The sequence below is a fragment of the Tachysurus fulvidraco genome, chromosome 20 (assembly GCF_022655615.1).
Source record: "Tachysurus fulvidraco isolate hzauxx_2018 chromosome 20, HZAU_PFXX_2.0, whole genome shotgun sequence".
NCBI classification, from domain to species: domain Eukaryota; kingdom Metazoa; phylum Chordata; class Actinopteri; order Siluriformes; family Bagridae; genus Tachysurus; species Tachysurus fulvidraco.
Window position 1 is genome coordinate 5798558 of NC_062537.1, and position 27136 is coordinate 5825693.

General features: G+C 41.3%; 3 protein-coding genes across 7 annotated transcripts in view; all 3 read right to left on the bottom strand.

Moving 5' to 3' along the window:
• Positions 1–328: 328 nt before the first annotated feature.
• Positions 329–10268, bottom strand: mn1a (meningioma 1a). The gene is made up of 4 exons (XM_027139549.2): positions 9633–10268; positions 6139–9460; positions 2245–2305; positions 329–2125 (listed from the first exon to the last, which is right to left on the bottom strand). Exons 2-3 carry the CDS (start codon positions 9239–9241, stop codon positions 2295–2297), a joined length of 3114 nt encoding a protein of 1037 aa, XP_026995350.2. The 5' UTR covers positions 9242–9460; positions 9633–10268; the 3' UTR covers positions 329–2125; positions 2245–2294.
• Positions 10269–10741: 473 nt separating this feature from the next.
• Positions 10742–22705, bottom strand: pitpnb (phosphatidylinositol transfer protein, beta). Of its 2 annotated transcripts, XM_027139551.2 has the most exons (12): positions 22579–22704; positions 20551–20581; positions 19221–19366; positions 18611–18702; positions 18341–18348; positions 17993–18067; positions 17453–17536; positions 16500–16577; positions 15667–15777; positions 15415–15537; positions 14093–14179; positions 10742–12896 (listed from the first exon to the last, which is right to left on the bottom strand). In XM_027139551.2, the coding sequence occupies exons 1-11, from the start codon at positions 22596–22598 to the stop codon at positions 14132–14134; spliced, it is 816 nt and encodes a 271-aa protein (XP_026995352.1). In that variant the 5' UTR covers positions 22599–22704; the 3' UTR covers positions 10742–12896; positions 14093–14131. The 2 variants fall into 2 exon arrangements, with proteins under 2 accessions (XP_026995352.1, XP_026995351.1); XM_027139550.2 differs by lacking the exon at positions 14093–14179 and having other exon boundaries at positions 22579–22705.
• Positions 22706–24571: 1866 nt separating this feature from the next.
• The window catches only part of ttc28 (tetratricopeptide repeat domain 28), a 177171-nt gene continuing 174606 nt past the window's right edge, over positions 24572–27136 (bottom strand). For all 4 annotated transcript variants that reach the window (XM_027139634.2, XM_027139633.2, XM_027139635.2 and 1 more), the window contains 2 exons: positions 26928–27035; positions 24572–26817 (listed from right to left, as the gene is read on the bottom strand). In XM_027139634.2, coding sequence (XP_026995435.1) covers positions 25310–26817; positions 26928–27035 — 1616 coding nt within the window. In that variant the 3' untranslated portion in view covers positions 24572–25309. The remainder of the gene's footprint in view (positions 26818–26927; positions 27036–27136) is intronic.

Here is a 27136-nt window from a genome sequence, read left to right on the forward strand (position 1 = left end):
GCATATGAATGAGACACGCTACATAGTCGCATCAAAGCCTGGCTACAGTTCACAGGCATCACTGAAAGTACCCATTGACTTCACTACATAACCTCTCTCTCTCTCTCTCTCTCTCTCTCTCTCTCTCTCTCTCACTCGCTCCTTCACAGTTGCTTTCCAAAACTATTTTCCCACTGTTTAAGATTAGTTCAGGGTAAACATGAACCCACTATTTCTCAGGCTGTATCTCAACCTTCATAGACCCTTAAAGAAACAACAACATTGGATTATTATTATTATTTTTTTAAATGAGCGGTTCGTTGAAAGATAAATGACAAAGGACAAATAATTAATGCACTCAGTTCGTTTTATATTGATGAGTGTCAGGTGCAGAAAACAATGATTTACAACATATTTCTCAATTAATCCATATTATACAGTTGCTATACAGTTTATTTACATGTCCTATACATTCTACAAGAAAACCATTTTAGCTTTGTAAATATTGCAGTAAAAGCTCTTGGCTTTCAATGCCAACCGCTTTTAATTTAAAAAGCCACTTCCGCATGTGTATAAGTCCATTCAAAAGGTTTCACACTGTGAAAATCCACATGAAAGTTAAGGGCCTTTAAAAAAAAATACAAAAAAAAAAAGGAAAGGAAGGGAAGAAGAAAAAGAAGCAAAAGAAATAGACAATGTTTAATGACTAAAAAGCAAATTCAAAACAAAACCAAAAAAAAAAAAAAAAAAAACTAAAAAAATCTTAAATCCATAAGCACAGAAAGAGGTAGAGCATGGAAAACACTGAGGTGTCAAACACCAATAAACTGGTTAAAGATCTTTTGAATCACCAGAAGGACACCCATTTTCTTAAAAGGAAAAGTCTTTTGTCAGTGGCTATTGTCCCCGCTTGAATAGGCTGCCAAGTCTGGCCAAACATATTCAGCACCAGTTAGTTTAAAAGCAGGGAGAAGCTCAGTATGTCAATGAAGGCCGAGTGAAGGGGAAAACCCAAATAGAGAAGAGTATCGGCTTGAAACAATGGCATTCCGACACTGGCCAGGCTGCCACAAAGGGATGAGCTCAGCCTACATATCAGATTTCCAAAAGCAGGAGGGAAAGAAGGGAACCCCCACTGGCCTTTCAAAGTCAAAAGGTTGACCCACCACAGTCAGAAAAACCCAGGACTGAGGACCAAAGTGAACTGCCAGGCGTTTTTTTTTTGTTTTTGTTGTTTTTTTTTTTAAAAAAAACACAATACTGAAAGTGGTTCTTCTCCTGTGAATAGTTTCTGTTGTAACACTAAAACAGCAGAAGTAGAGACAAAACCAGACATGATATCACAGCCAAGTTTCCATCTGTGATGGATAAAATGTGGTGAATATATATTTAAAATGTTCATCGCTTGTGATCAAAAAATGATCTAATGGATCAAATAAATAGAGGAAAGAAACAGTGTTCCAGCAAGAGTTTGGATGACATGAAACCGCCAGAAACCGAGAGAGAAGTCCTGCTGTACGCTCGACGAGGAGAAATATTTTTTATCTTTTCGTCAAAGTCTCTAGATTTAAAACAAAAAACAGAAAAAAAACCACCACCTCAAAATATTCTAATGCTTGCTTGACAGTTTTTTATTTTAAAAATGAGGTAATCAAAACAAAATTAGAAAAGAGGACAAATGGCGAAAAGGATTAAAAAAAAAAATTGTTAAAAGCAATTCGGCCACGCTGTCCAAAATTCCAATCTGATGTGCTTGTCTTTCCTAAGTCACAGTCTTCAGTTTTTATGTCGGATCTTCCAGTAGAGACTCAGAGTGTGTGGCCTTCTAGCAGCATTGAACACACACTGTGAGATGGCGGTGGCCTCACTGTTCCTGATGAAGACATTATCCAATTATCAGTGGAAAAAAAATAATAAAGGACCAAAGACTAACCACCACAGTGATCTGTCAGGTAGAGGCAGGCAGGAAGGACCCCCGCCTCCGAGTGTTTGCTGGAGCTGCTCTTGGATGTTTGAATTTGAATATTGGGTGCTCCAGGAGAGCTTTAGTTGGGTCCTTCATCCCTCAACCTTCCTGTGCAGTGAAGAGACAGGAACTGGGCTCCGTCAGGTTTTCCTCCACTCCTACACCAATCTTGAACAGCACCTGCAGAGAGAACGGGCAGGACAATTTAGTCACAAGTCTGTTCTCATCCATTTCTTTTCTTTTTCAATTTCAAGAGATGCTTTAAAATGGCTTTCGTCCAGTCGATCTGCAATCGATACCTTTTTGCCTACTCGGGGAGGAGCCACAGAGGGATATCCAACAAGTGATTCTACCCATGCCCTTGAGAAAGACACAGATACAGAGAGAGAGAGAAAGAGATCAGTTAGGATCATGTCATAGGGTTAAATCTGAAACATGCTAGGATTCGAATATTAACTCCACTGCAAATTCTTGGAGTGTCTACCTGTCGTTGTTGGCTAGTTTTATCCAAAGCTCTAAACACCTGCCAGCTGAACTGCAGGAGTCTTGTGGGCGTCTCCCCACACAAGAGCACAGAAAGCGCTTGGCACTCCTGCTCACTTTTACATTAACGAGTCCCTTTTGGACCAGTTTTTATATACTGTTATATGGTTCGAATTTCTATTGACAAATTTGAATGAAATTGCCTTAAAATATTCGACAGGGTGAGTGGGAAGTGAAGCTGAGGGATATGAAAGGACTTTTCACAGTGTTTCAGAGGCCTGAAATGCACTGAGGGAGTCTCACATCTGAGGCCTGGGGCCATACAGGGCCTGCCTTCATGAGCTCAGGGGCTGGAGAAGGGAGGGAGAAAAAGTGGGGGAGAAGGAGGATTGGGAACTCAGGCCAGCTGAGGGGCCCAGCATGGATGGCTTGCTGCTGTCTGGATGGTTAACTGCTCCATCTGGCTCTCAAACACGCTCTCTTTGGCCAGCACGCTACAGGCACTAAACCTCCGCATATGGACCAGCAACAGCAACACCCTTCTGCTCCATATACAGCTCGTAGGCAACTTTGCTGATCTCAGAAACATATGATCACTTCATTGGGAGTTGAAATGGAAAAGTATGAAAAAGATCAACGAAGCTCAATAACGCTGCTACGTGCTAGAGCAAGCCTACGGAGAATTGGTCAGAAAAGTGTTTTGAGCTTAGTTACATCCTCCAGAAAGGGTCCTATAAGACGAAGGGTGTTGCAGGGAGGAAACGTGTATAAATCAAAGCAAAACGCTAGAGTCCTTGATGCATTTGCACGAGTATAGACCTCCCTTTTGGCAAAACCCTAGGGGAAAATGCCAAGACAAGATCTTCATTTTTCCTTATGTTCTTAATGGAAAAAAGGACCATGTAGCGGAGGAGCTCTGGCAGGGAGCGTCAAGCACCTTAATTCATTCTGATAGACAAACACTCCCATAAAAGGTATGCTCTGGTAAATCACGCTTAAGTCCACGAAACACCGTTCTAGCTAAAGGCGCGTGTGCATGGTGTTGGACCATCACAGAGTTCTTGCCTGAAGAAAGTGTTACTCTGAATTTTAGCTTGAATGATGTGGATCCAGATGTCATGGCAGACAGAATCATAAGCAGCACGAGTTTTAATTAGTTCTCCGTTCATTAGCGTGTACTGATAATCTTCACTCGTCAAAGGTTTGATGCGTCAAACAAGCATATTTTCAAACGTGTGTGTGTGTGTGCGCATTTGTGTGTGATGACACATTTTCAGATTTTAGACTTTAACAGAAACAGTGTTATGAATATGACACTAACTAAATAACGAACACCTGAAGAAAAACACACACACACACACACACACACAAACACAAGCCCCCGAATATTTATCCATGACTGAAAAAAAAACGACAATATTCACACTGAATATGAAATAATCGCTTAAAAAATACATTATTTATGGTTAAATCAAAGAATTTATCATCCATTTAGTAATTTAATTTATGCTGTATATTTATTTTTATTCCTGAATGGAGAAAACCTGCTGTTTATGATTTATTTAAAATGTAGATCGTATTCAATAGCAACTCTTAATAATTCCTAAATCTTAATGAATATCATTTCATAATTAACATTAAGTACAGTGTCATAATAAGGAAGTTCACGCTCTGATCATTTTTGCTGTAAATGCTGTTAATTAAAGAACCTTAACCTACGCATTATTACTATTATTTTAAATTCACAATCGCATAAAGACACAAAAGCAAAAATACGGATTATTTCTTATTTACGCGTGTATTATTTATCCTGATCTAATATTTCCAGTCAGTGAGATTTTGCTTTTTCTACGGCTGTGTTTATTCTCAGAGCCGCAGTTCTGTTGGTATTTCAAAATGTGACTGTTTTAAATATCACACCTGACAATCTCTGCTGCTTAGCCAGTGAATTTTAAAAGCATGCTTAGAGTACGTATACACACACACACACACACACACACACACACACACACACACACACACACACACACACACACACACACACGCCACTGTAGAATTCTACATAATCACTGGCTTAATTTATACTAACTGCTATAACTACTATAAAAGCATTAATATTGCAAATAAGCAGATTCAAGTCAATAATATGTACTAATAAGATATATATATATACACCCACACACATACAAAAATCATAGCCATGTTCTTAGATCATTCATTTGATGGTTTTTCGTGTACTAGTAAAGTCTGAGGAGAATTTCCTGAATTATTACAGCACCTTGTAAATGATCCCTACACATTATACATGTTTATAGAGTATTCATTATATGAGAATAACCTAAAAAACACAACACAAAAAGACATCTTCCTGACAAGTGTCTTACGACGTAAAGGTTCGTCTGACAAAATTCACTAATCACTACCTAATTCTTCTCCACATTAAATTTTCATAGTCGCCGTTGATAGTAGTAACGCTACACTGATGTGATAGTCACATGATACACGACACATAACCAGAGCCACTGTAAATCAGACAAGTGTTGTTTTAGGAGCTGCTATAATGCATCACAGGAGAACGAAAAAAAAAAAAAGAAAAAAAAAGAAAAGGGGGAACATGCCAAATAAAAATTAAAAGCATACAAAATATTCTCCGCTGCTAAAACTGAACTAGCTTTCCGAACCCTTTAGAAAAAACAAACAAAGAAAAAATAAACAAACAAAAACAAAACAAAACAAAAAATGATTATGGCATGATTTTATGGAAATATGTAATGCACTGAATCTCACTCGTGTCAGATTTAAATTTAATAGGATTAAAAAAAGAAATAATAATAATAATAATAATAATAATAATAATAATAATAAAACACCACATGCTACTGAATCACTGAAATGAGCTCTCCGGTCTGAGCCTTCCTGTTTTTTTGTGTGTTTTTTTTTTTAAAAACACCATATTCGATTTTTTTTAATCTAAGTGTAGCTGTACCTCAAAGCATTCATTAAAATCAATCAATTCATTTCAGTATTCTAGTGAGCACAGTTAATGGAGTAGAAATTAATATTTTATCAATATTTTGTGCAGCTAATTCAGTTCTGCTTTTCAGCTAAAGCAGAAAATTACATTGTTCTTAAAAAGTTGACCATAATAAAATAATACTTCTATAATAATAATAATAATAATAATAATAATAATAACAATAACATTATGCAATGTAGAGAATTTCTTAGGAGATAAAACAATGGTATAGTTTTCTGAACAGTAGCTTGCAGAGCCATATTTAAACGTTACCGAGTTTGATCCATAATGGTTTTTTTTTTCCTTTGTGTGTGTGTTTAAGCATTATCATTTGTATACACTTAAAAATTTATGAGCATGGAAATAGCCTGTAATGTTTTACTGGCCATGGATTTTATTTCAAATGTGGCCTGCACCTTTCCTTCACCACAAATTGCACATTGCCCACACGTTGCTGCCTTCCAGCAAAAATGGACCACATTTTCGTCTTTACATGCTGTGTCTGTCACCACCAGACAGAGTGTAGCAAAGTGTGCTAATTAAAGCCCATTTCTGAGAAAGATTAGCTGTAAACCCCTAGAGGTTAAGCTACCTAAAGTTGTTCATTATCCAGCCATTAAGTCATCACAGTAAATTCAACAGTCCATAAAACCACCAATTCATCATGCTCTCACTGTGAGTCGATTGTGTTTACCTTCTTTGTTGTCACTCTGGCCTCTTGCTCTGTCCCAGAATCCCATGCACTTGCCATTCCTAGAGTCCTCTATCAGAGCCTTGTTGCTAGGGCCATACCAGGTGGCACGTTGCTCTGTCATGAGAGAGTCAAGGTCAATGGTATTCACAGTGCCCTTGCCAGGCTCTGGGCTGCAGCTTGCCATGGCACAGTCTCCGTTAAGTCCAGACTGGCAGTCTGGCTTTTTGCCAGTCTTTCCTGCAAGTGGCTGGTCCTCCGAGATGCTAAACTGCTGCCTCTGCAGCTGAATTTGAGCCTGGAGGATCTCTAGAGGGTGCACTTCGTCCTGGGCCGAACTGTCCAGTGGTGTCCTCACCTGTTCCATGCAAGGCGTGTCAGGATAGCCACTCCTATTGTCTGAACTGCACTTCATGCCAGTTCTGTTGCTCCTAACATCCTCGTTGCTGTAGTTAGGGCTTGCATCGTCTAGATAATCCATACAGGGTGAAACACCATCAGACTTGCCCATGCTTTGAATTCCACTATCCACCGAGGTTGTAAGGTCAGGTTTTCCAAACGAAGGTGAGACAAGGACGCTTTCAGGTGTCCTGCCTCGGCCTTCAGCACCCATGCCCAAAGAAGATGCTTGCTGACCTGGACTAACCACAGGGTTGCTACTACATGACGGGGAAAAATTTCCTGGACTTATATGCCCACTGTCCCGTCTTCTCTTCCCTCTCCCGCGGCCGTTGCCTATTGCTCCTTTGCCTTCATTCCCAGAATCCACAGTGTTGTCTGGGGAGAGGGTGGCAGCTTCCCTTTTTGCCATCTGGCCCAGAGCACTTTGACCCGCTGCTGCATTGTTGTTATTCCCAGAGCAAGGCGTCTGACTATTCTGAGAAGCACTGCTCTGGAAATACTCTGCTCCTGGGCCACAAGCCCCAACACCGCCACTGCTATTTATGTCCTTCTCCACCTGACCTGGTTTGCGTTTGGCCTCATTTTGGCTCTTCTTATTAAAAGTCACATTGAGGTTTGGGGCCCCCAGACTGGCAATCATATTCTGGCAGGCAGTGGAGAGAGCCGCCAGACAGCTTTGGCCAAACACACTGTCTTTTGTACTTGCTTTGTTTAAATTCCCCAAAGAGAGGGCCCCAAGCTTATTGACTGACAGGTGCTGGCTGGAGATGTACTCAGGATGGGAGGGATAGTTCCCTGGTGAGGAGTTGAAACTGGGAGGATTGCTTTGAGGGGTTCCCTGTTGATTTGGGCCCCCAGGAGGGAAACTGTGCTGACGTCTTATAGCAGCTCCTCCAAATTCACCCTGTCTCCTGTTCATGGGTGCGTTTGGCTGCATTGTTCCATCTTCAGATGTCTGTACCTGCAAAGGATTGTTCATGCTGTTTTCAAACTGATTTTGGGGCCCTGGCGAATTTAAAGACTGCATCTCTACACTCGTGACCCCTGATCTAAAAATATCGTGTCCATTTTGTGACTGCTCCATTCCATGAATGTTAGTTTCCCTACACTGCTGATGTGGTTCAGGAAACCAAGAGTTTTCATGAGGTAGGTGGTGGTTCTGAGTATCAAAGTTTCCATGAAAATTATGCTTCTTGTCAAAATTCAAATGAGACATGCCACCAATCGGTCCTCTGTGAACCATGCCGTTCTGTGTAACATCCCCGTGCTGACTTATAGGCTGCAGGTCTGCTTGTCTCATTCTCTGCTGCTGGTTTCTGGATGCCATTTGTTTGATCATCATGGCTGCGTTTTGCTGGCGAGCCAGAGGCTGCTGTTGATGTGAGCCACAGCTCAGCGGTGGGGGGCCTGATTGAAAACCATCCGTCACGTGAGTTGTGAATTCCCCCATGGGAGTTGGGAAGGAGGAGGGGGAGAGGTGGTTCTCAAGGCCTGGGCGATTATGTAAGCCACTTCTCAGGGGGCGACAGCTCTCCCCAGCAGAGCCATTTGGGGCATCAAACCGTGGCCTCTTGGCCATATTTAAATAGGGGAAAGAGTTTAGATGCTGTTGATGGGGTGGTTGGGGTCCAAATTGGGGATTAAACATGGGCTCCCCAAATGGATGCATGTTGTGGTTGTTTAATCTGTGTATGGGATGATCCAGTTGGCCGTGCTGACCATGGAGCACTACATTGTTGTTTTGCATGTCTGGACTATTTGGAACAAACTCTGGGGTGTGGTACAACCGGGGAAGGACAGGGGAGCCAGGGTTCTGCCTAGCCATGGGCCCTGTTCTTTGTTGCGCCATAAGGTGATGTCTAGGAGTGACCCCTGGTTCCAATTTTCCCCTGTTCCCAAACCTCTCTGAATAAGTGTTTTGCTGAGGTAGCTGCTGATCGACTTTAGAACTGCCAATCATAGGCGCTCGTGAGCCGCTTTGATTGAAGGTGGGAAAATTACCTCCAACCATCTGGTTCCCTGCTTCACAATAGGACAATTTGGGTTCAGTGGAGTCAGGAGTAGAAAATCCGGCCATATCAAAATGTCCAGAGATAGGATCGCATGGGTAACAGTATTGAGACCCCCCTACCCTTCCCTGTGGGAAAAGTCTATAGTGCTCCAGTCTGTTGCTTTCAGGAGAGGAGGATGGGAGGCCGTGGAAGGACGCGGCCCGATTGGGCGATTGGTCTAGGGGCAAACATGGGGCTGGAACGGCGTGATTTCCATTAGGATGGCTGTGGAGCTGATAATCAGGCATGCTGGCTAGCCGCTGCTGCTGTGAGAGACATTCTCGGGTCTGGGCTTCTGTAAAATGATTGAATTCTGTCTCAAACATGTGCTGGTGGCCTGTGTTGCTGCCACTGAAGCCAATGTGTCTGTCCCCATGCAGGCAGGAGGTGACCCCATCCTGGTAGGGGTGTGAAGGCTGGTCAGGATTAAGCTGTTGGTTGTTGAAAGGCAGCGGCATATGGAGCTGATGCTGCTGCTGTAGTCCGATATTGAGCATATCTCCATGGCTGTGAGGCTGGAATCCGTACTGCTCTCTACCCGACGTGAAGCCGAGACCCTGCATGGAGGGTTCGTTCAAAGGGCCCAATACTGGCTCTACACCCACTGATGGTGCTTTCATGTCAAATCCAGAACTGTTATAGTTAGTGTTCATTGTTACTGTGCACAAGGCTTGTGCAACTACTGTTCATAAAGCCCACAATCACCACACAAATAATGAAGAAAAAAAAATAAAAAATAAAAAAAATCAAAAAAAAAAAAAAAATCAATGGAAATAATCCAAAATGATCACTAATCCCATTTTCTGTTATTCCGAAATGTTCACTTTTTTTTTTTTTTTTTATTAATTTCTTCTTTTCCACTCAGGTCCATGCTGTTAACAGGTAAAAAGAAAAGAAAAAATAATAAGTCAAAAGATCTGTCAAAGAAATGACTGGGATAGACAAGTGCTTTCAAATATTTCTGTCCAAATGTTAACATACACTTATAACAATTAGATATTATTATTATGGTATAAATAAAGGTGTTATATTAGTTGTAAGTACCTCCGGAGCCCCAAAACAGAGGGCAGTCACCGTAAAATCGACGTAGAGAGAAAAACTTTGGTCCTTTTGTTGACGAGGAGAGAAAACACACGGGCTTAAAAATAAAAGGCTGGAAAACGCACATGTTCATGAGCGCTTCACTAACGTGGACTTCGCCGTCAGTCAGGCTGCAGGCAGCGGGAGCGAAACCGGCGCAGCGCGAAGCAGCACACGACCCATCATCATGCGCCGCCGAATCCAAGCGAATACGTCGCGAAATGTGGACGATCTTGTTTTTTTATTCCGCCATCTTTGTGGATTTTACGGCTGCACGAAGATAAACTTGTCTCATCGTGGAGTCGGAAGAACAGCAGAACCGTGCGCGCGCGCGCCTCTCGCCCTGCAAGCAGAAGGTCCGGAATACGGGCGGGTTTTTGTCACTGTGCGTGTGCGCGCATGTGTGTAAAATGTAACGGAGCGGCGGCGAGCTGAACGCACGAGACCCCTTTTACCCGTGTTTAATAAACGTTGAGGCTCCTGAAGGACGTAGCGTTCATCTTTATGTTGTCCCGGGTTTCTTTATGTGTTTATCTCTACAGTCGGCAACAAGTTTGACATTCCCTCATCTATCCCAGCGCTGCATGATCACCAATACGGACGTGGCGTCCGTGCGCATGGGGCGGGGCTTATCATAAACCACGCCCACATGGATGTAAAGAACAGCCAGTGTATAATCTGACTTTGGTGAGTTTATACACACTCACACACACAAGATTATACACACGTATACGTGACATAGCGTGTTGCCAAACTTTATGCAAACCTTTGAATTAAATAAAGAATGGGAAACTGTTTGTAGCTGAAATGTTTAATATACATTAACATCACATACATCATTTCCCCCGAAATTATTATATCTAAATGTTAGCAACCTTATATAAGTCCGTTATTAAAAAATCTTCTTCTTAAAAGGCTGCATTTATTATTGTCACCCCCCCCCCGGCCTTATATTTGTTAAAAGTTCCTTTTTAAAACTGTTAGGAAACTCAACGTGCATGAGGACGTGTGTATCTGCTAAAGCCACACAGCGCCATCTAGTGGACGCACAAAAAAGGACACAAACGCGCGAGTAAACAGCGAAGAGACTTGAGGAATTTATTATATATCGAGTTCCATTCGGCTTAAATTATCCAGACGGTTTTATTTCAATTGAAACAAACAAACAAAAAAATAAGACATTTTTTTGCATTGTACATTTCTTGACATTTCCCCTGATGACATGATATAGCAGGTCTGTGTTTATACAGCTTGATCTTTCTAAAATTCAGTGTATAAAAGTGTACAAGGGAACTGATAAACTCACTGACCCTATGACGAATAGTTCAGTAAAATTTTACATGAAAACTAACTAATACACATACAGTGCATCCATCGGTCATGAAGAAAAAGGGTTAAAAAGAAAAAAGAAAAGAAAAGAAAAAAAAAATTATATATATATATATTTTGCATTCAGGCTAAAACACTTGATGGCACCAAGGCTGGCATTCACCTAGTGACCGAACCGGAAAAAAAATGTGTGATGGGTCTGAGCAAGTCAACTTATTCTTACAGAAAATATACGCAATGCTCAAATCCATTTATTGTGTCAAAAAGATTCACTTTGAATGCACAGGGTCCATCAATAAATGTCTTGTTATATACCAATAGAGGAGGGAGTGAGAAGGGTTACAAAGCATCAGGCTTTTAAAATCCAATCTTAATCTGTTCAGGAAACTCTGTGGTCCATCACACATACACACACAACTAAATATAAAAGTGGATATCTACAGTTAAAAATCTTGTACAGATGTGTCTCTCACTCCCAGTGAGCATAATGGAATAATGTAATGTAATATCACCTCTTAAAGTCTCTATTATAGAAAACTGTACACATACTATTTAAAGCACATTGTAGAGAAAAGTGAAAAAAGCCCTGTTTAGCAGGTTTAGTCTCGTGTGTGACCAGTGCAAGAAAGCTAACCATTTATTTTTGCTACGCTGGCTAATGGGAATAAAGACGCCAGACTGAGACAGCGGGCATAAGAAGGTTCACCCAGAAGGCCTGTTTCAGGTAGCATCTAAAATTTGTAGCATCAAAGCTTCACAGTAATTTGTACTTTGAAGCTTAGAAGTCATTTTTTGATGCTCTGAAAATTTTGACTTTTGGAGAATTAGCATTTCAACCAGCACCAAGAAATACATGGACATTCAAGATCTAGCAGCATGTCACCAGTGCTAAGAGCTCTAGAAAAGCAGCAGTATTTCCACTGGTTGCCTGAATCATGAATGAATCAACACTCTGATAAATGCACACTCTGAGGACGTGCTGAGGACGGAGGCCCCTCTGAGGTCAGGAAGACCTTCAGTCAAAAGGGGGAAAGGGCGGAAAAAAAAAAAAAAAAGAGCACAAAACAAAACAAAAAACACCTGCTCTGTCATGGAATAGCAAAGCTCATGCAAAGCCACTAACCAATGAGGTTCTGTGGTCGGTGTGTGCTTCACCCTATGTGACAGAATGATTGATGGCAAGTTGTGTGCGCGTGAGAGCGTGCGCTTGCTTTTCTAGCTGCAGATTACTCCCTTCATGCAACAGCATAATATTTTCTAGAATAAACAAGAATATAAGAAAGACAAAGCTATTATAATCCACTAAATAACTGGCTAAAATATTAGGATTATTACTACTAATAAAAAAAATAAACATAGAAACACCACAATCCCACTGACAAGTGCTTGTTCTGAGAGGGGAAACATTGATGGGGGGTGGGGGTTAAATGGTGAGACAGCACAGCAAGAGGGAAGAAAAAAGAAGAAGAAAAAAGGGGGGAGGGGAAAAAAAGAATCCTCAAGACCTACAGTTATCATTGGGACGTTGCCATATCAGACAGTTAAAATTGGTCCAATTTCTGCCACGGAGTTTAAAGGAATATCACTAAAGGTTCATTTTTTAATTCTAAAGCACAAGCTCTACTGTTCTCCAATCAAGTAATTATAGGCAAGTAGATATAGGTGTGAGTCTCTGTGTCGGTGTGAGGCTGATTGGTGTGCTGAGTAAGATGTTGAGGTGGCTACAGTACTACTGATCCTTTAGGATGTTCCCGTCACTGTAGTGGAGGACTCGAACACGTCTCTGCTTGTGCGTCGTGTCGTCATTCCTTCATCAGCAAATTTCAGTAGGATTCTTTCATTTTTGTCTCATTGTTCATGAGCAGCACTGGTGCCTCGTACCTGACCGGTTTTACGAAGCTAAAAGAGACAAAGGAAGGGGGAGAAAGAGAAAAGGGCAGAATGACTAAAAGTGAAGGGCCACCAATGTAATATGGCACTGGTGTAAAGTTTGAGACACACTCTATGGATTCCATTAGCCATGCAAGCACTTGTACGAGTTAAGGAGCCAACAGTGAACGGATCTTCTCACTTGCAAGCCCAAGTGGATGTAACACGAACACTATGCAATTTACAACAAGCTCACTCAAAGAGAAAGAAATGTACACAGTACATTCAAACAGACCACAGAAGATAAACGTGAGATTTCACACAGGCAGCATGTCACTTTAAATTCATAATAATAAAAAAAAAAATAGGTTAGTAATGAACTGTTAGTAAACTACAAGACGGACCTCGTAAGCACTGGTGCAAAGAAAGCTGCAAAGGACGCAGTGAACAGCTGAACACGGGGAAGAAAGACAGATCAAATATGAAGCCAGTGTAATGTGCCCGAACTCCTTTATAAGAGGTTTGTGTTAATCTGTAGACAGAAAATGATCTGTAATCTCTCCACAATGAACAAGAGATGATAAAAAAAAAGAAAAGAGGTTAGGAAGTAGTAAAGATCGTTAGTTTACATGCTTTGGCACCATGTACAAGTAGCCTGAGAATGTTACAGGACTGACTGCCTCCATTCTGGTTCACAACTAAACTTCTCTCTCAATGCTTGTCAATGTTAGTACTGTTTCCAAATCTTTCCTGCTCTAATAAAGCTTTCCAAAGTTTTCCCAGCTTCTGAGATCTTGATGTGCTAGATCAGTTGTGTTTCGCTAGTGAAAACTGTGATCTGCATAAACGTGTGTTCTCTCTTAAGGATCCCTGATCCGGGTTTTTCTGTTCTTTGTTTTGAAGCTAAGCTCAGTAGATGAGCTCAGTCCTCTGTTTCTGATTTTTCATGTTGGGTGGTGCAGGTTCTCTTGGCCTTGGCAAACACTCCACCACGGCTGGCTGCCTTAAGCATCATCCAGGGACTAATCATTGGATTGACTAATCTTAAAACATGACAGAGGCTTTTCATGACACCCTTCTTGTGAGTGGGTGATTTGATGTGTTCCTAATTCCTACTGATGGTAAACCTAAATGGAGACAGTGTTTGGAAACGTGAAATCATTAAGTAGTGAGTAAGTGCAAGCGATGAGAAAAAGCCCAGATACCACAAGTCCTGGCGAACTTACGGATCTCACTCCACCTGTATGCCTATCAGATGCCAATCCCTAATCTTCAGCAGCTGTCGTGCCTCTTACTTTGCCTTTATGACGCATCTATATACAAAACAGAAGCTTATCAGCGCACACAGTATAGTCACTTTGCTTTAACACTCCTGTGGGGGTAAAGAGGAAAGGGTTACATAAAGGGGAGTACATCAGCATCATCATTAACAATGAGTCCTCAAATAGGCTTTGGAAAAGCAGCACTTGGAAGGTCTTGGGTCTGGGAGACAAAGCCAAACTAAACTATCAGATTAAATATTAGGCAAAATCAGCACAGTTTAAACTTGGCAGAGGTATAGTAGCAGAGAAACAAATTGTTCAGCGTTAGGGCTTAGTACCTCGGCTCCAGCTCCATCATATTTGCCACGTTCACAGGAGGAAAAAACCTCCATTTTTTAAAACTTAAATAATAACAGAATGGGGCTAATGAGACTGAAAGTTGACCATCTGAGAATCAATATTACCTATTAATTTTGGCAAACTACTCCTAAGAGTTCAAGTAATACCAGACTACGCCTTGGACCCTTGGAAGAGAGAGTATTGATCAATATTTCCCAAGGAGTGGAAAGTCTGTGGTTTTCCTTGGCTGTGTGCTGAAAATGATCACAGAGTGCGTCAGGCTTTGGAGGGGCCGCACGGCTGGATCACATTTCTAACAGGCTGACAGGAAGAAACCGGGCCAATTACCAGCCTTCTTTGTGCTGGGTTACATTCAACAAAAACATACACTGAAAATAGAGAATATTATAGAGTGGCCAGTGGCAACCAGAAGAAGAAAACAATACCGAGCAGATCTGCAAGTCTTTTAAAGAAAGTGTGCTTTTTTTCATTCCTCTTAAGGAAAACATGGAGGTGTTAATGATTAAACGCACAGCACCATATACCAAATTTGAGAGTGCACAGATGAATAAATTATGAATTTGATTTAAAAAGCCCAATATTTTAGTCATAATTGAGTTTGCATCTCAAAACTGAAATGATTAGCAGGTATTGAGATTACACAAAGCAGAAACTACATGGGGTTTATGCTGCTCCTGGAGAGCAATGCCTTTACATTTACAGCAATAAAGAGTTATCTAGCCACCTTAACCACACACTTCATGTACCATCAGGACCAGCAGATGAGAAGAAGTAGTCACCTTGAATTTATTAGCAGATTTTTTTGAGGTAGAAACCAAATGTAAGTAATTAGTCTCTGGGAGCAACAACCCCAAAAATAATTAAATCATATAACCAGTTTCAATCCTTTATAAAGGGGATTATTGTGTCGTGCCCAAAAGCCTGACCTCTTCTAGCTCCTTCTGAGTCTCGGCTTCCATCCGCCGGATGTCCTCCATGGTGAGCTCCACCCACCTGTCGATCCAGCAGAAGAGCTGCCGGTGGAAATTGGTAAAGATCCTTTTCTCTTGCTGCAGAGAGAGGATCGGAAAAAGAAAAGGCTATTAAATCGCCATCATCGAGATACAACTACAGTGTGTTTAACATTCTCAAGGACTGAGAATAAAGCTGAAAAGTAGAGAGTGAAAGCTCGTGTTTACTTTGTGGATGAAGTGCTCTATTTTGCTTTGAAGGCCCCACCACTTGAACTTCACCGTGACGAGTTTGTACGCACACATTCGTGGAGCATCCGTCTTTGCACTGAGCTCTGACTGTTAAAAAGAGTTGAACGATGAACAACATGTATCAGATTTAAAAAGTAAACTAATTTAGATGCAAGAAAACTTTGTCCTGTTGATGTGCACAGAAAAAAAACCTATAAGTAGCATGGCATTGTGTCATACCGTCATACCGAGACATGCACTCAACGGCCACTTTAATAGGAACTTCTACACACCCGTTTTTCATTCGATTATCCTGTCAGCCAATCATGAAGCAGCAGAGCAACAAGTTCGGTTAATGTTCACATCAGACACCAGAATGGGGGATAAATGTGATCAATAACTCAATCCAGACAGGCTGTTTTGAGTATTGCAGAAACTGCCGATCCCCTGGGGTCTCCTTTGTTATTTGAGTATACCGTAGTCATTTCCAGCCATAGAACTACAGCTTAGTATTCGATTGTCTGCACAATGTCTAGAGACTGCAGCACGTGAACATCCCAGGAGAGCAGTTTCTGAAATGCTCGACCTAACCAACCGACACCAATAACCATATCGGCGTCACTGTGATCACGTTTGTTCCTCATTCTGATGAAGCTTTTCATGTGTATTTGCATGACTGTAAACCCGACATCGCTGCCGTCACACTGAATCATTTCGTGAATGAGCGGGTGTACAGGCGTTTTTATGAAAGTGGCCGGTTTTTGTGCATCATCTTTAATATAAACAAACACGCTGGAAGTGATTGAAAAACACAAAAGCAGCCGTCACACCTTCCAGTTTGGGCCTAGTGGACCTCGTCCTGTCTTCTCCGAGTGGAAGAGTGCAGGGTCTTCGTCTGGCTTATAGTCCTGCAAGCACAATACTACATTATTTTCTCATAGATCACAGCAATAACAGCATTTCTTTTATTACACAATAATAGAACAATAAGTAATAGAGATGCAGTTAAAGCAGAATTTTCTCAGATTACAGACTGGAGAGATGCATTTTGCTCTCATCTATTGTTTCTACTCCCACTCAGTCAGACGAATCCACACGCTCACACAATAGCTTTAAGTCTCCAAGAACTGTACACTGAATACCTTGCACAGATGGCAACTAGGATTAACCCTGCCCTAAAACTGATCCACTTAAGTCATTAAAGATACAAAGCAAGAAGATACGGCAACCCTCCGAGCTCTAGTCAGCCCTGTTCCATGTTCTCAGTTTTCCCAGGGCTAATATATTTAAATTCATCTTGTATCTCCAGCATATCTGTTTGAGTTTATGTACAAATTTCTGAGGCAGATATTTAAAGTTTGTAGCTGTATATTTACAGAAAGGATTTAGTGCATGATGTGCATACTTCCTCTACTTGCTCGCTGAGTTAGCCCCAGTGCAAAGTAAAGAAGCGATCATTAGACCCAAACATGCCTTGGCTGAACGACAACACTTAGTGAGAAGAGAAATCAAAGCTGGAGTTTTTGCCAAGATTTTTCTTTAGCCTTTCTTTGGAACAGGCTCAATTTCTCAATGACAGTCAGATCCCTGCTACTGGTCTAATATGCCTTAAAGGTTAACCTTACAGAAAGGGCTTAATAAAAAAGCTTCTGGGTTTGTTCATGTCTGCTGTACGATTAATCCTGTTACATTGTGTTGTATTGGTTTAGGTGAAACCGAGTGAGCCACATTTAACAAAGAGAATAACAATAAAGTGATCATTATTGGATATTCATGGACTCACTCCATGCTCCACTTGTGATTTATCTGAGATGTCGATGTTCACCACCTCGACCGTCTTCCACGTCTCTGGGTCTAATGCATGCACCTAGTTAAAAAGCAAGCAAACGAAAAAAATTAAATAATATAAAAACACAGATACAGACAGGTAATAATGTTTATCTAAATGTGGGGCAAGTCATGGCCTAATGGTTAGAGAGTCTGACTCGTAATCCTAATGTTGTGGGTTCGAGTCTCCGGCCGACCACGACTGAGGTGCCCTTGAGCAAGGCACCGAACCCCCCAACTGCTCCCCGAATGCCGCAGCATAAATGGCTGCCCACTGCTCCGGGTGTGTGTTCACGGTGTGTGTGTGTTCACCGCTGTGTGTGTGTGCGCGCACTTTGGATGGATCAAATGCAGAGAACGAATTCTGAGTATGGGTCACCGTACTTAGCCGTATGTCACATCACTTTCACTAAATTGGTTCCAATAGGTTAAAGTGCTCAGAGTGAGTACAAGGAATAATACAGTAGTATGTCATGAAGGCTCGGTCATCACTTACATTTTCTGCGAAGCCCAAATCAGGTTTGTGCCAGGTCTCAATTTTGATCATAAAATCATCTTTCATGTATTCATTCTGCAAAAATAAGGGTCATGTTAAATCCTGAGCTGTATTGCTTGTTTCAGAACAGAGCAGCAAGGCATAGAAAAATGTGTATGCTATCTCCGAGTCTCTGAACTGTCGACTTACGTGTTCTAGCGTAGAAGCCTAACAGAATTTGTTGCATGGTCCAAGTAACGGCTTTAAAATGAAACTGAACACTAACTGCAAGTGACTCATTCTCAGTACATGAGGTATTAAAAAAAAAAATGTACATGAGGCCAGACTGTAAAATTGAACACTACTCACCGTCACAACTGAAGCGAGCGATGAAGTGAGCAGAAAACGTGCCGAAAAAAGAAATAAAAATAAATGGGTTATTAGCTGGATAGTATTTCATAATTCAAACCAGACAGTAGAACATTACTGTTATTCAGACCCACAGAAACTTAACATAACAGACTATTTCAGTGCAGGGGCTCATGTCAAAATCTGTACAAGATATTAGTATAGACAAAGTGATCAGAGTTTACACAAATATGATGAGGAGTGTGTGACTAGACTGAGAGTAAAACGTACTAGTGCGGCAGTATGGATAGGCGTTCCAGGCTTTTTCATGGAATACTAGAGCCCCCTCTGGTGCGATCATCTTCACAAAACCAGGCACTTTACTGTACAAAAAGAAAGAAAGAAGAGACAGATTATAATAACTCACCATTACAAGAGCTCCTCTTTTTGTTCCCTATTCTATGTCATTGTTCTGCAGGATGAAGATGTCACGTGTGTATTGCGAAAGACTTGCATCATATTTAAGTTCTAGTAATCCAATTTTTTTTGTAAAAATGCCTTTGAATATTTCATGCAGCAACAAGCTGTAATGTAACAAGATAAGGTAGTTTTTTACTGATGAACAAAACTAATGGTATTTTCTGCATTACATGTTTTCTGCTTTCTAACTGAATTTGAATCGGTTTATTTCAGGCCCAGAATATGTGGTGATGATACAAGCCAATAGGAATTAGCTGCACATTACATAAAATTGTAATTTGTCTTGCATCCAGAACTACTGACACACACGAGAAGTCAACAGTGCTGTAGTATAAAACGATTTAAAGGTAACGCAAGTGATGATTGCTGATTAAACCTAAAAAAAAACTTAACAATATATCAAACAGTTCTCCTCTCCAACCTCTTTAAGTGGTAGATCTTGTGCGTGTATTGTCCTTTTTCTCCCTCTTTTTCGTACGGTTCATTTTTCAGCACTTCGATGCCCTCTCCGCCACCGGTCTCGTTTTTGCTGGCCTCAGCCACAGAGAAAAGTTGGCCCACTTGGTACTGTGTGGTTGGGTAAAGATAAAGAAACATGACGACAAGATTATTAACATGGAATTCTCCTATTATTTGCAACCCTCAGGTCATTCAACCATCAAACCATCAAGGAAATCTGTGGTCAAAGGAAACAAACAAACAGACTGGCATTCGAATAAAGACGAGGCTACAAGAACGTGCAACAATCAGGCAGCAATTCAAACAGATCTATTAAACCTGCATGGCACATTGTAAAAATCAGTCCAATTCTCAAGTAAGCATAGAACTGTAAGTGGTGCTTTTCACATAAAATCCACATGTGAGACCAAAGGAAAAAGAGTTGCAAAGAAAAAAAAAACATAACTGTACATACAACTGGTCTATACTTTTGTATGAGTCTGTGTTTGACAGTGTGATAGCGTACAGGATATGGTACAGGAAGCCTGCTTCTTACATTCTGTTATTTAGAGATACAATAGTATCCTTGTCGATACTAAACGTAGAGAAGCCGGAGAACTGGACAGCTGCTTTGAGATAAACAACAGACTCATTTAGATGTCGTACAAAGCATATTGGCCAAATTACATTATAAACCAGGCTCTTTTGAACCGGTCTCAACTTACACAAAGACTCGTACAAAGTGCTACTTCGGTCATGGCAACTGTTAGCAAATTAGCACAACAGTAAACAGTAGGGAAATACAATTGCAGTTGAATGTTTACGCTATGAAATCTGTAATCCATTAAGCTCAGCCCTCGAGCGTTCCACTCGGAGCATGTAGACGCAGGGCCGACATGTGGCCACAGGGCGTCTAATATCAGCTTTTCTCTGCCACACCAACCCAATTTATGTGTTCAACGGAACCTGTGGTAAACACTTGCACTGTCTCTGTGAGCTGATGAAGTGTTATTTTGGTGATTTTCAAGCGATTTTTTTGTTCTTTTCTTTTTTTAAACCAACCACAAAAAAATCTGATTTTGCAAGGTTAGGAACAGTGTTTTATAAATAGATATGGATTTTTTTTACATTCCAAGTGCACTTAATAGTTAATAAATTAAAAAAAAAAAGGATAGATAGATAGATAGAAAGAAAATGTAATCTAATCCTTTGTTGGTTTTAAGCTGTTACATCATTATTATCAGTCACTTTTGACATGACTGATGGATAAGAAAATGTCAAATTCGAGATAAGATAAAAAGGGGAACACTCACCTCTTCTACCGAGCATGGCAAGACCACACGGCTGTGCAAAAAGAGGGAGAGGAACGAGAAAGACAGCCTTAATGACAGCATCAGTCCAAACATTTTCAAGTCATTTAGTATGGTAGGATCATATTAAACAGGAAGAGAGTAAACACAGGTTAATAACAATGGCCCTGAAAAAGCACGTCCTGCACATTTTAGTGTTTTTCTCTTTAACAGACTTTAATGAGTTACTGTGTGTGTCTGTGTGTGTACCCGATTATGGAACCTATGGTATATTAATGGAAATTAATAAACTGGTCTTAAGTGCGTCACATGACATGGATTAAAAAAAATAATATATAAAAAAAATAATAAACTGCTTCATGAATCCTAAAACTATCCTGTGCAACGACTGAAGAAAGCCTCCCTCACACACATGCACAGAACCCTGAGCCCAGTCAAACGTGTGGCTGTCTGTTCACAAAGCTCAATTCTGATTATTTATTTTCTGAATAATCAAAATCCGGCCCACAGGCCACGTCAACACTTTACAAGCTCAAAACCACAGCATGCAAACTGCGAAGTTCCAGGAAACTCCAGAGTGACACACAGATCCAACACAAAAGAGGTGTAGGAGAAAAGTTGTTTAAAACAAATTAAATAAATCGATCGTACAGATCGAAACAGAATCTTTCAATAAAAAGTGAAAATCACAACTACAGCAGAGGAGGACTGATTGTTTTTATGCCCAAAACAAGCAAACTTTCTGCAACCAGAATATGAGCTGAACTGGAACAAACCCTCAGACATGACACTTGTGTTTATTAAAATCAATCGAGGAAAGACATACTGACAGTACTGAACACACCCAGTACTGAATAACCTGTTAAATAAATAAATAAATAATCCACAATCCATAGAAACTTAGAAAGAGGATGTGTTCACTTTTTGAGTCTGGTTCCTCTTAAAGTTTCTTCCTCATGTCGTTTCAGGGAGATTTTTCCTGTGAAACTAAGAGTATTAAACACTTTCAGAAATGAACTTCAGTTGGTGTTGAGTTTACGGTGATGTTTGGTGGCTTGGAAGGTGGAAAGGCGAAATGTAGCCGAGGGACTGAGGGGGAAATGATTAGCTTAAGAGAGCACCATGTAAATCTACAGGGAAATGCTAGGGGCGATGTTTGTGTCACATATCCTTAGTAAACTAAACAAACTGCTAGGAAATAACTACTTTCTCAGAATACGTGAAAACACCAATAACTCACGATATAGTTTTTTCCCATGAGGAGTTGAATGGAATTTATCCTGTTTAGAAGCCGTTAAACCGCTAGTTTCGGTTTCGAGGCTTTATTGCATACTGACAGCTCGACTGAAAAATAACCCGTTATAAATCCGTATTTTCTGTTAATCTCATCATTTGCCGCAAATTCTATTTAGATTTCTATGATTTCTAATCTTACATCCGGAGGCGCAAACTAGTTAATCTTTTAGCCGACACCGAGCTAGCAGCTAAGCTAAAGAGAGCTCTCTCTCTCTCCTGCTTCCTTCCTCACTGACAGTATTAGCATGCTAGCCAGAGCTACGATGCTAATGCACCTAAGCTAAAGTGAGCTCTTTCTCCCCAGCTTCCTTCCTCACTTACAGTATTAGCACGCAATGCAGCTAAGCTAAAGTGAGCTCTCACTCTCTCTCTCCCCAGCTTCCTTCCTCGCTGACAGCATTAGCATGCTAGCAAGGGCTAAGATGCTATGCAGCTAAGCTAAAGTGAGCTCTCTCTCTCTCCAGCTTCCTTCCTCGCTGACAGTATTAGCATGCTATCCAGGGCTAAGATGCTAATTCAGCTAAGCTAGGCCTTAAACAAGCCGGTATCCACCTTTACAACCTGACTCAACCCTCTCAAACAAGCGACAACAAAAACAAACCAGAGTGTGTATATATATATATAGGTATAAATGACAAGCACATGTTACACATCATGTACACCAGATTGAATGAAAGGAACCGCATACACGCCCAAATGTGGCCAACTAGTTAGAACTATAACACTTCAACTCACTACTCCTTGATGATCACCATCTTCTCGCCACGAGCCTGCGCATGCTCCAGGAAGTATACGTCACCTTTCAGAGCAACAGGCGTCGTTCGCCGCCTCCCTCAACTTCTGATTGGCTGATCTTCAGCACCTTATAGAATAAACCCGTTATTGTGCCATCAGTGGGCGCACATAAGCACTACAGCGCTTTATATGTCAGTGTGTTTAGTTAGTAATCAGAGAATTAAAAAAATACATGTCCTGACGTTTTACCAGGAGATACATTCATTCATTCTCTACCGCTTATCCGAACTTCTCTGGTCACGGGGAGCCTGTGCCTATCTCAGGCGTCATGGGGCATCAAGGCAGGATACACCCTGGACGGAGTGCCAACCCATCGCAGGGGGCACACACACACACACTACGGACAATTTCCCAGAGATGCCAGGAGGAAACCTCCGAGGCACGGGGAGAACATGCAAACTCCACACACACACAAGGCGGAGGCGGGAATCGAACCCCCCCCAGCCTGGAGTTGTGAGGCGAACGTGCTAACCACTAAGCCACCGTGCCCCCACCAGGAAATACAAATTATGCAAAGCAGCAATAACGTTATTATAGCAATAACAAATATACAACAGCAGCTCAGACAATAGTGCTAGACAAAACATAAGTGTACATAAATACATTTGTATAAACATTCTCACTTTTACAGTATAAATTAAAGTATGGTGGATACTAAAATAAACACCTGGGATAAACCTGTTGACAGAATAAATAGATAAAATTCATCTATAGCAGATCTAACCCATATGTTCTGGTCATAATCTAAACTGAGACAATTTTGCTTTTCAATTTTTTAAAAATTTACACTTGCCATTTAAATAAAGAATTCACTAAAACCAACGATGGCTTATTTATTTTTTTCTAGGTGTCAGAACATTTTACAAAACATGGGACCTTTTTTTATAGTTTATATAGAGAAGAATGTACTCCTTCCTCTATGAGAGCTCCCTTTATTTATTTGTTTGTTTGTTTATTTATTTTTTTCTCCTCTCTTACTGGCATATGGGTGAAAAAGTGAAAAATGTGAAAATGGAATGCCTTTGAATATGTCTTTTTGTCACTAAATAATTTCTGTGTACCTTGTTCTGATAAATAAAATACATATTAAGTTATTAAGTATAGTGTACCAGTTTGTATAATCGGTATAATTTAAGTAATAAACAAAACCTGACATTATTTTCTACTCTTCAACTCTCCCATTTTGCCGAGCATGTGTCCACTATAGCCTCCTGTTTTTAGCTACCAGAAGTCATTTTTAAAATGCAGGAAAGCAAAATAATAGAAAATAATTTCAGGTTTTGTTTTAATGTCAGGTATTTCTGCCAGCAACTGTTGCTTACTGGATATCTTTTTGCATTTACTGCCATTTTGTGTAAATTCAAGACTCTTGTGCATGAAAATCCCAGAAAATCAGTTTCTGAATTCCTTAAACCAGCTTTTCTGTCATGGTTAATCATAACGGTTAATCAATGCGATTATATTTCTCCCCTCATTCTGATAATGTGAATATTAATTGAAGCTCTTGATCTACATTTATACATTGGCTGATTGGATCAACATGTGTACACAAATATTCCTATTAAAGTGACCATTGAGAGTAAATCTCAGATATCTGTACAAAGTGAAGGTTCATTTCTCTTTTTAATGTGGTAAAAGAATTGTGCCATGCGGTATTCCGTCTCAGTGCTCACAACTGCTACACAGTGAATTATCCCCTGCAGGCAGCACACCAAATAATGCTGGGTCGGTTTTAATCCTCGGGTGGTTCTTTTAGTACAGGGTAGATGATGACTGACAAAATGAGCACAGAGAATGATGGACTACATTCAGTAATTCAGGGGTGTAGTTTCCTTTGAAAACAGACCTTTTTTATTTTAAGAGCATCAACCTGAGTGAATAAGCATGAGCCAAAAAAAAGAAAGAAAGAAAAAAAGAGAAAACTCCAAGCAAGTAAATTAAACCCTTTTATTGAGACGTTTTTTTGTTTTTTTTTTACTGAGAAATGACTGCAATATTTTTGGATGAGAACATATGCAAAATCCTTTTTTTTTGTTTTGTTAAAAAGACATTGAATCACTGAAGAGCAAGAGAACCCATGCTTTAATACTGACACTCAATTCACATACTGTAGATGTCAGGTCAGATGCATTTTTCTTTTTACCATTTCAATAAAAATATGAAAATGTTTGTCCATCTTTTTTTTTGTGCATGGTGTGTCTCTTTAATAATATAAAAATGTATAATACTGATTGCAAAACACTTGTTTTAATTTACAAAAAATAACTGTAATAACAATTACAATCCATAATTATAACAATAACAATAATTATATTAAAAATGAAAAACAAATATCAAATGAAACAAACCAGTCAAAGCCATGTGGTCCTTCACTAACACAAACAGCAAGCGTCTGTTGTACTAATACCATTTTGGTATAATCTTTTCCTTTTTTATCCTGACACATCAGTTCTCGAGTCAGTCTGCATATATCAATGATTCTTTTACAGTGTAGGTGGAAGCATAAGGATTATATGCTCTCTGGTCAGTCTGACACAGTGGACAAAATGGAGGCTTGTATCTGGGACATAACCTTGCTTTATCCTTTCTACTGTTTCCAAAAGAATGGCAAGCATCCAAATATTCCACTTCTACCATTTCAGGAAAAAAAAAACTTAAGTAGAAGGAAATTTCAGCATTTAGATGAGGGAAAGAATCTCCCAGGGGAAAGAAATTTATACCCATTCCCTGTGGGCAGTCTGATGGTATGGGAACCAGGGCTACTTCCTGTGGAAGCCGTGGGAGAGGGGGCAACTCTTTTTGGCTCCATCTTCCGATGGCCATTGGGTGGGTTTTTAGAGCTGGGCTCCATCGACTGAAGTCCCATTTCTTGAAATTCATGACTGGGCAGGTTGTGACCTTTGCCATGGCGGGGGGACAGATTAAGAAGGCCTAGTACATCCCTTTGGGAAGCACTCAATTTTGCTCCACCATGGAAGGCCCTCATTGGTCCAGACTGCTGCTGCTGTGCAGCACTGGCCCAAAATGTCTTTAGATTGTGGATGGCTTGCACTTTCTCATCGATGGCAGCTAATTTGAGGCGATCGAGGTCACCTGGGCTGGAACGCGTGGAACCGGTGGAGGAATAAGACAGGGCGGGGGAAGGTGCACTGCCTGCAGGTGACTGGTGGCCTGAGCTGGGCGAGATGTGCCCACTGTAAGGAGAGCTGGGGTATTTAAGCTTGAACTGGGCATGAAGGCTGTCAGAGGTGGGCGATGGCTGACTGCTGTCCTTCAGCGACGTCTCTGACATGGCAGGACTGTTATAACCCGAGCTGATCTTCTGGAGCTTCTGTGATTTGATGCTAGCTCTGCTACTGGGCCGACTGAAAGCACTGGTCTCTGAGCAGCGGAAGGCAGAGCCTCCAGTAGGTGTTGGGACATCACCAGGCCCTGAAATGCTGCCCCTCTGGAGTGTCTCCACTGCTCGCATGTGGCTCTGTGTCTCCTCTAGGATCTTTTGCGCCAGCTCCTGTGGGTCGAGAGGTGCGGCAGGTGCAGGTGGGTGCTCCTCCTGCGATTTCACTGTGCTGTCTGTCTCTGTACTGGACTGGTCTGACTCTCCAGTGTCTGAGTTGCCCGCTTTGCCTGTCTTCTGGAAGGGTGAATTAGCACTGGGTATAAGGCTAGCGGTCTTCACAGGTGATGTTGGGGTGCTGACGCTGCCTCTGGATGACACTGATGCCACGTACCCTCTACCTGCTCCCCCACGGCCAGTGCCACGCTGATGCCCAGCTGGTCGGGGGAGTGTGTCACAATGGGTGCCTAGAGGTTCACTGCTGATGATGCTAAAGCCTTGGTACTCATCATCATCATGTCCACGGGCCGCACCATGCGGCGAAGAGCGACTACGTGGCACAGCTGAGTGCCGCTGTGGGGTGAACAGGCTAGCATGGCGTGGACGCTGTCCGGTGACATCTGATGCTCCGTCGGGCCGTGGCAGGAAGCTCATGGACGAGGCAATGGAGCTCAGGCTGTAGACAGAGATGGCGTCTGATGCTAGGCTGTCAGGGCATGGAGGAGAGAAGGGAGGATTGGCGTAGCCCACAGGCATCTGCTGGCACACAGACTGAGCTGAAGCCAGAGACTCCAGGGATGAGGAACTGTCCAAGCTCAGACGCTTAGGAAGCTCAGTGGAATCTAAAAATAATTAGAAGCAGACATTTCTATGTAGCTGTTTGCTTGCAATACACAATCACTGAGATACACAGGCGTATCAGACAGATAAATAAGCAGATGATTAGTCTTACCAAACAGAGCCAGCAGAGACTGCAGGGCAAAGTGCATAGTGCGGCGGTTTGCTTGTTTCCCAGTCTTTAGCACCACCTCCTCCTGACCTACCTCACACAGGTCAAATCCTAGCAGAGACAGAGAAAAACAAAGAGATAAAGCATTTGGGGGAAAAAGACAAGAGAGATTTTAAATTCCATACTTGGAATGCAACAAACGATAGAGAATG

Excerpts from the sequence above, each read along its gene's own strand:
- pitpnb (XM_027139550.2), bottom strand. The coding sequence starts at position 22,598 with ATGGTGATCATCAAGGAGTA. Across the intron at positions 20,582-22,578 it reads ATGGTGATCATCAAGGAGTA|CCGTGTGGTCTTGCCATGCT; the intron begins GTGAGTTGAAGT and ends CTTTTTGCACAG. Across the intron at positions 18,703-19,220 it reads AAGATCTACCACTTAAAGAG|TAAAGTGCCTGGTTTTGTGA; the intron begins GTTGGAGAGGAG and ends CTTTTTGTACAG.
- mn1a (XM_027139549.2), bottom strand. The coding sequence starts at position 9,241 with ATGAACACTAACTATAACAGTTCTGGATTTGACATGAAAGCACCATCA.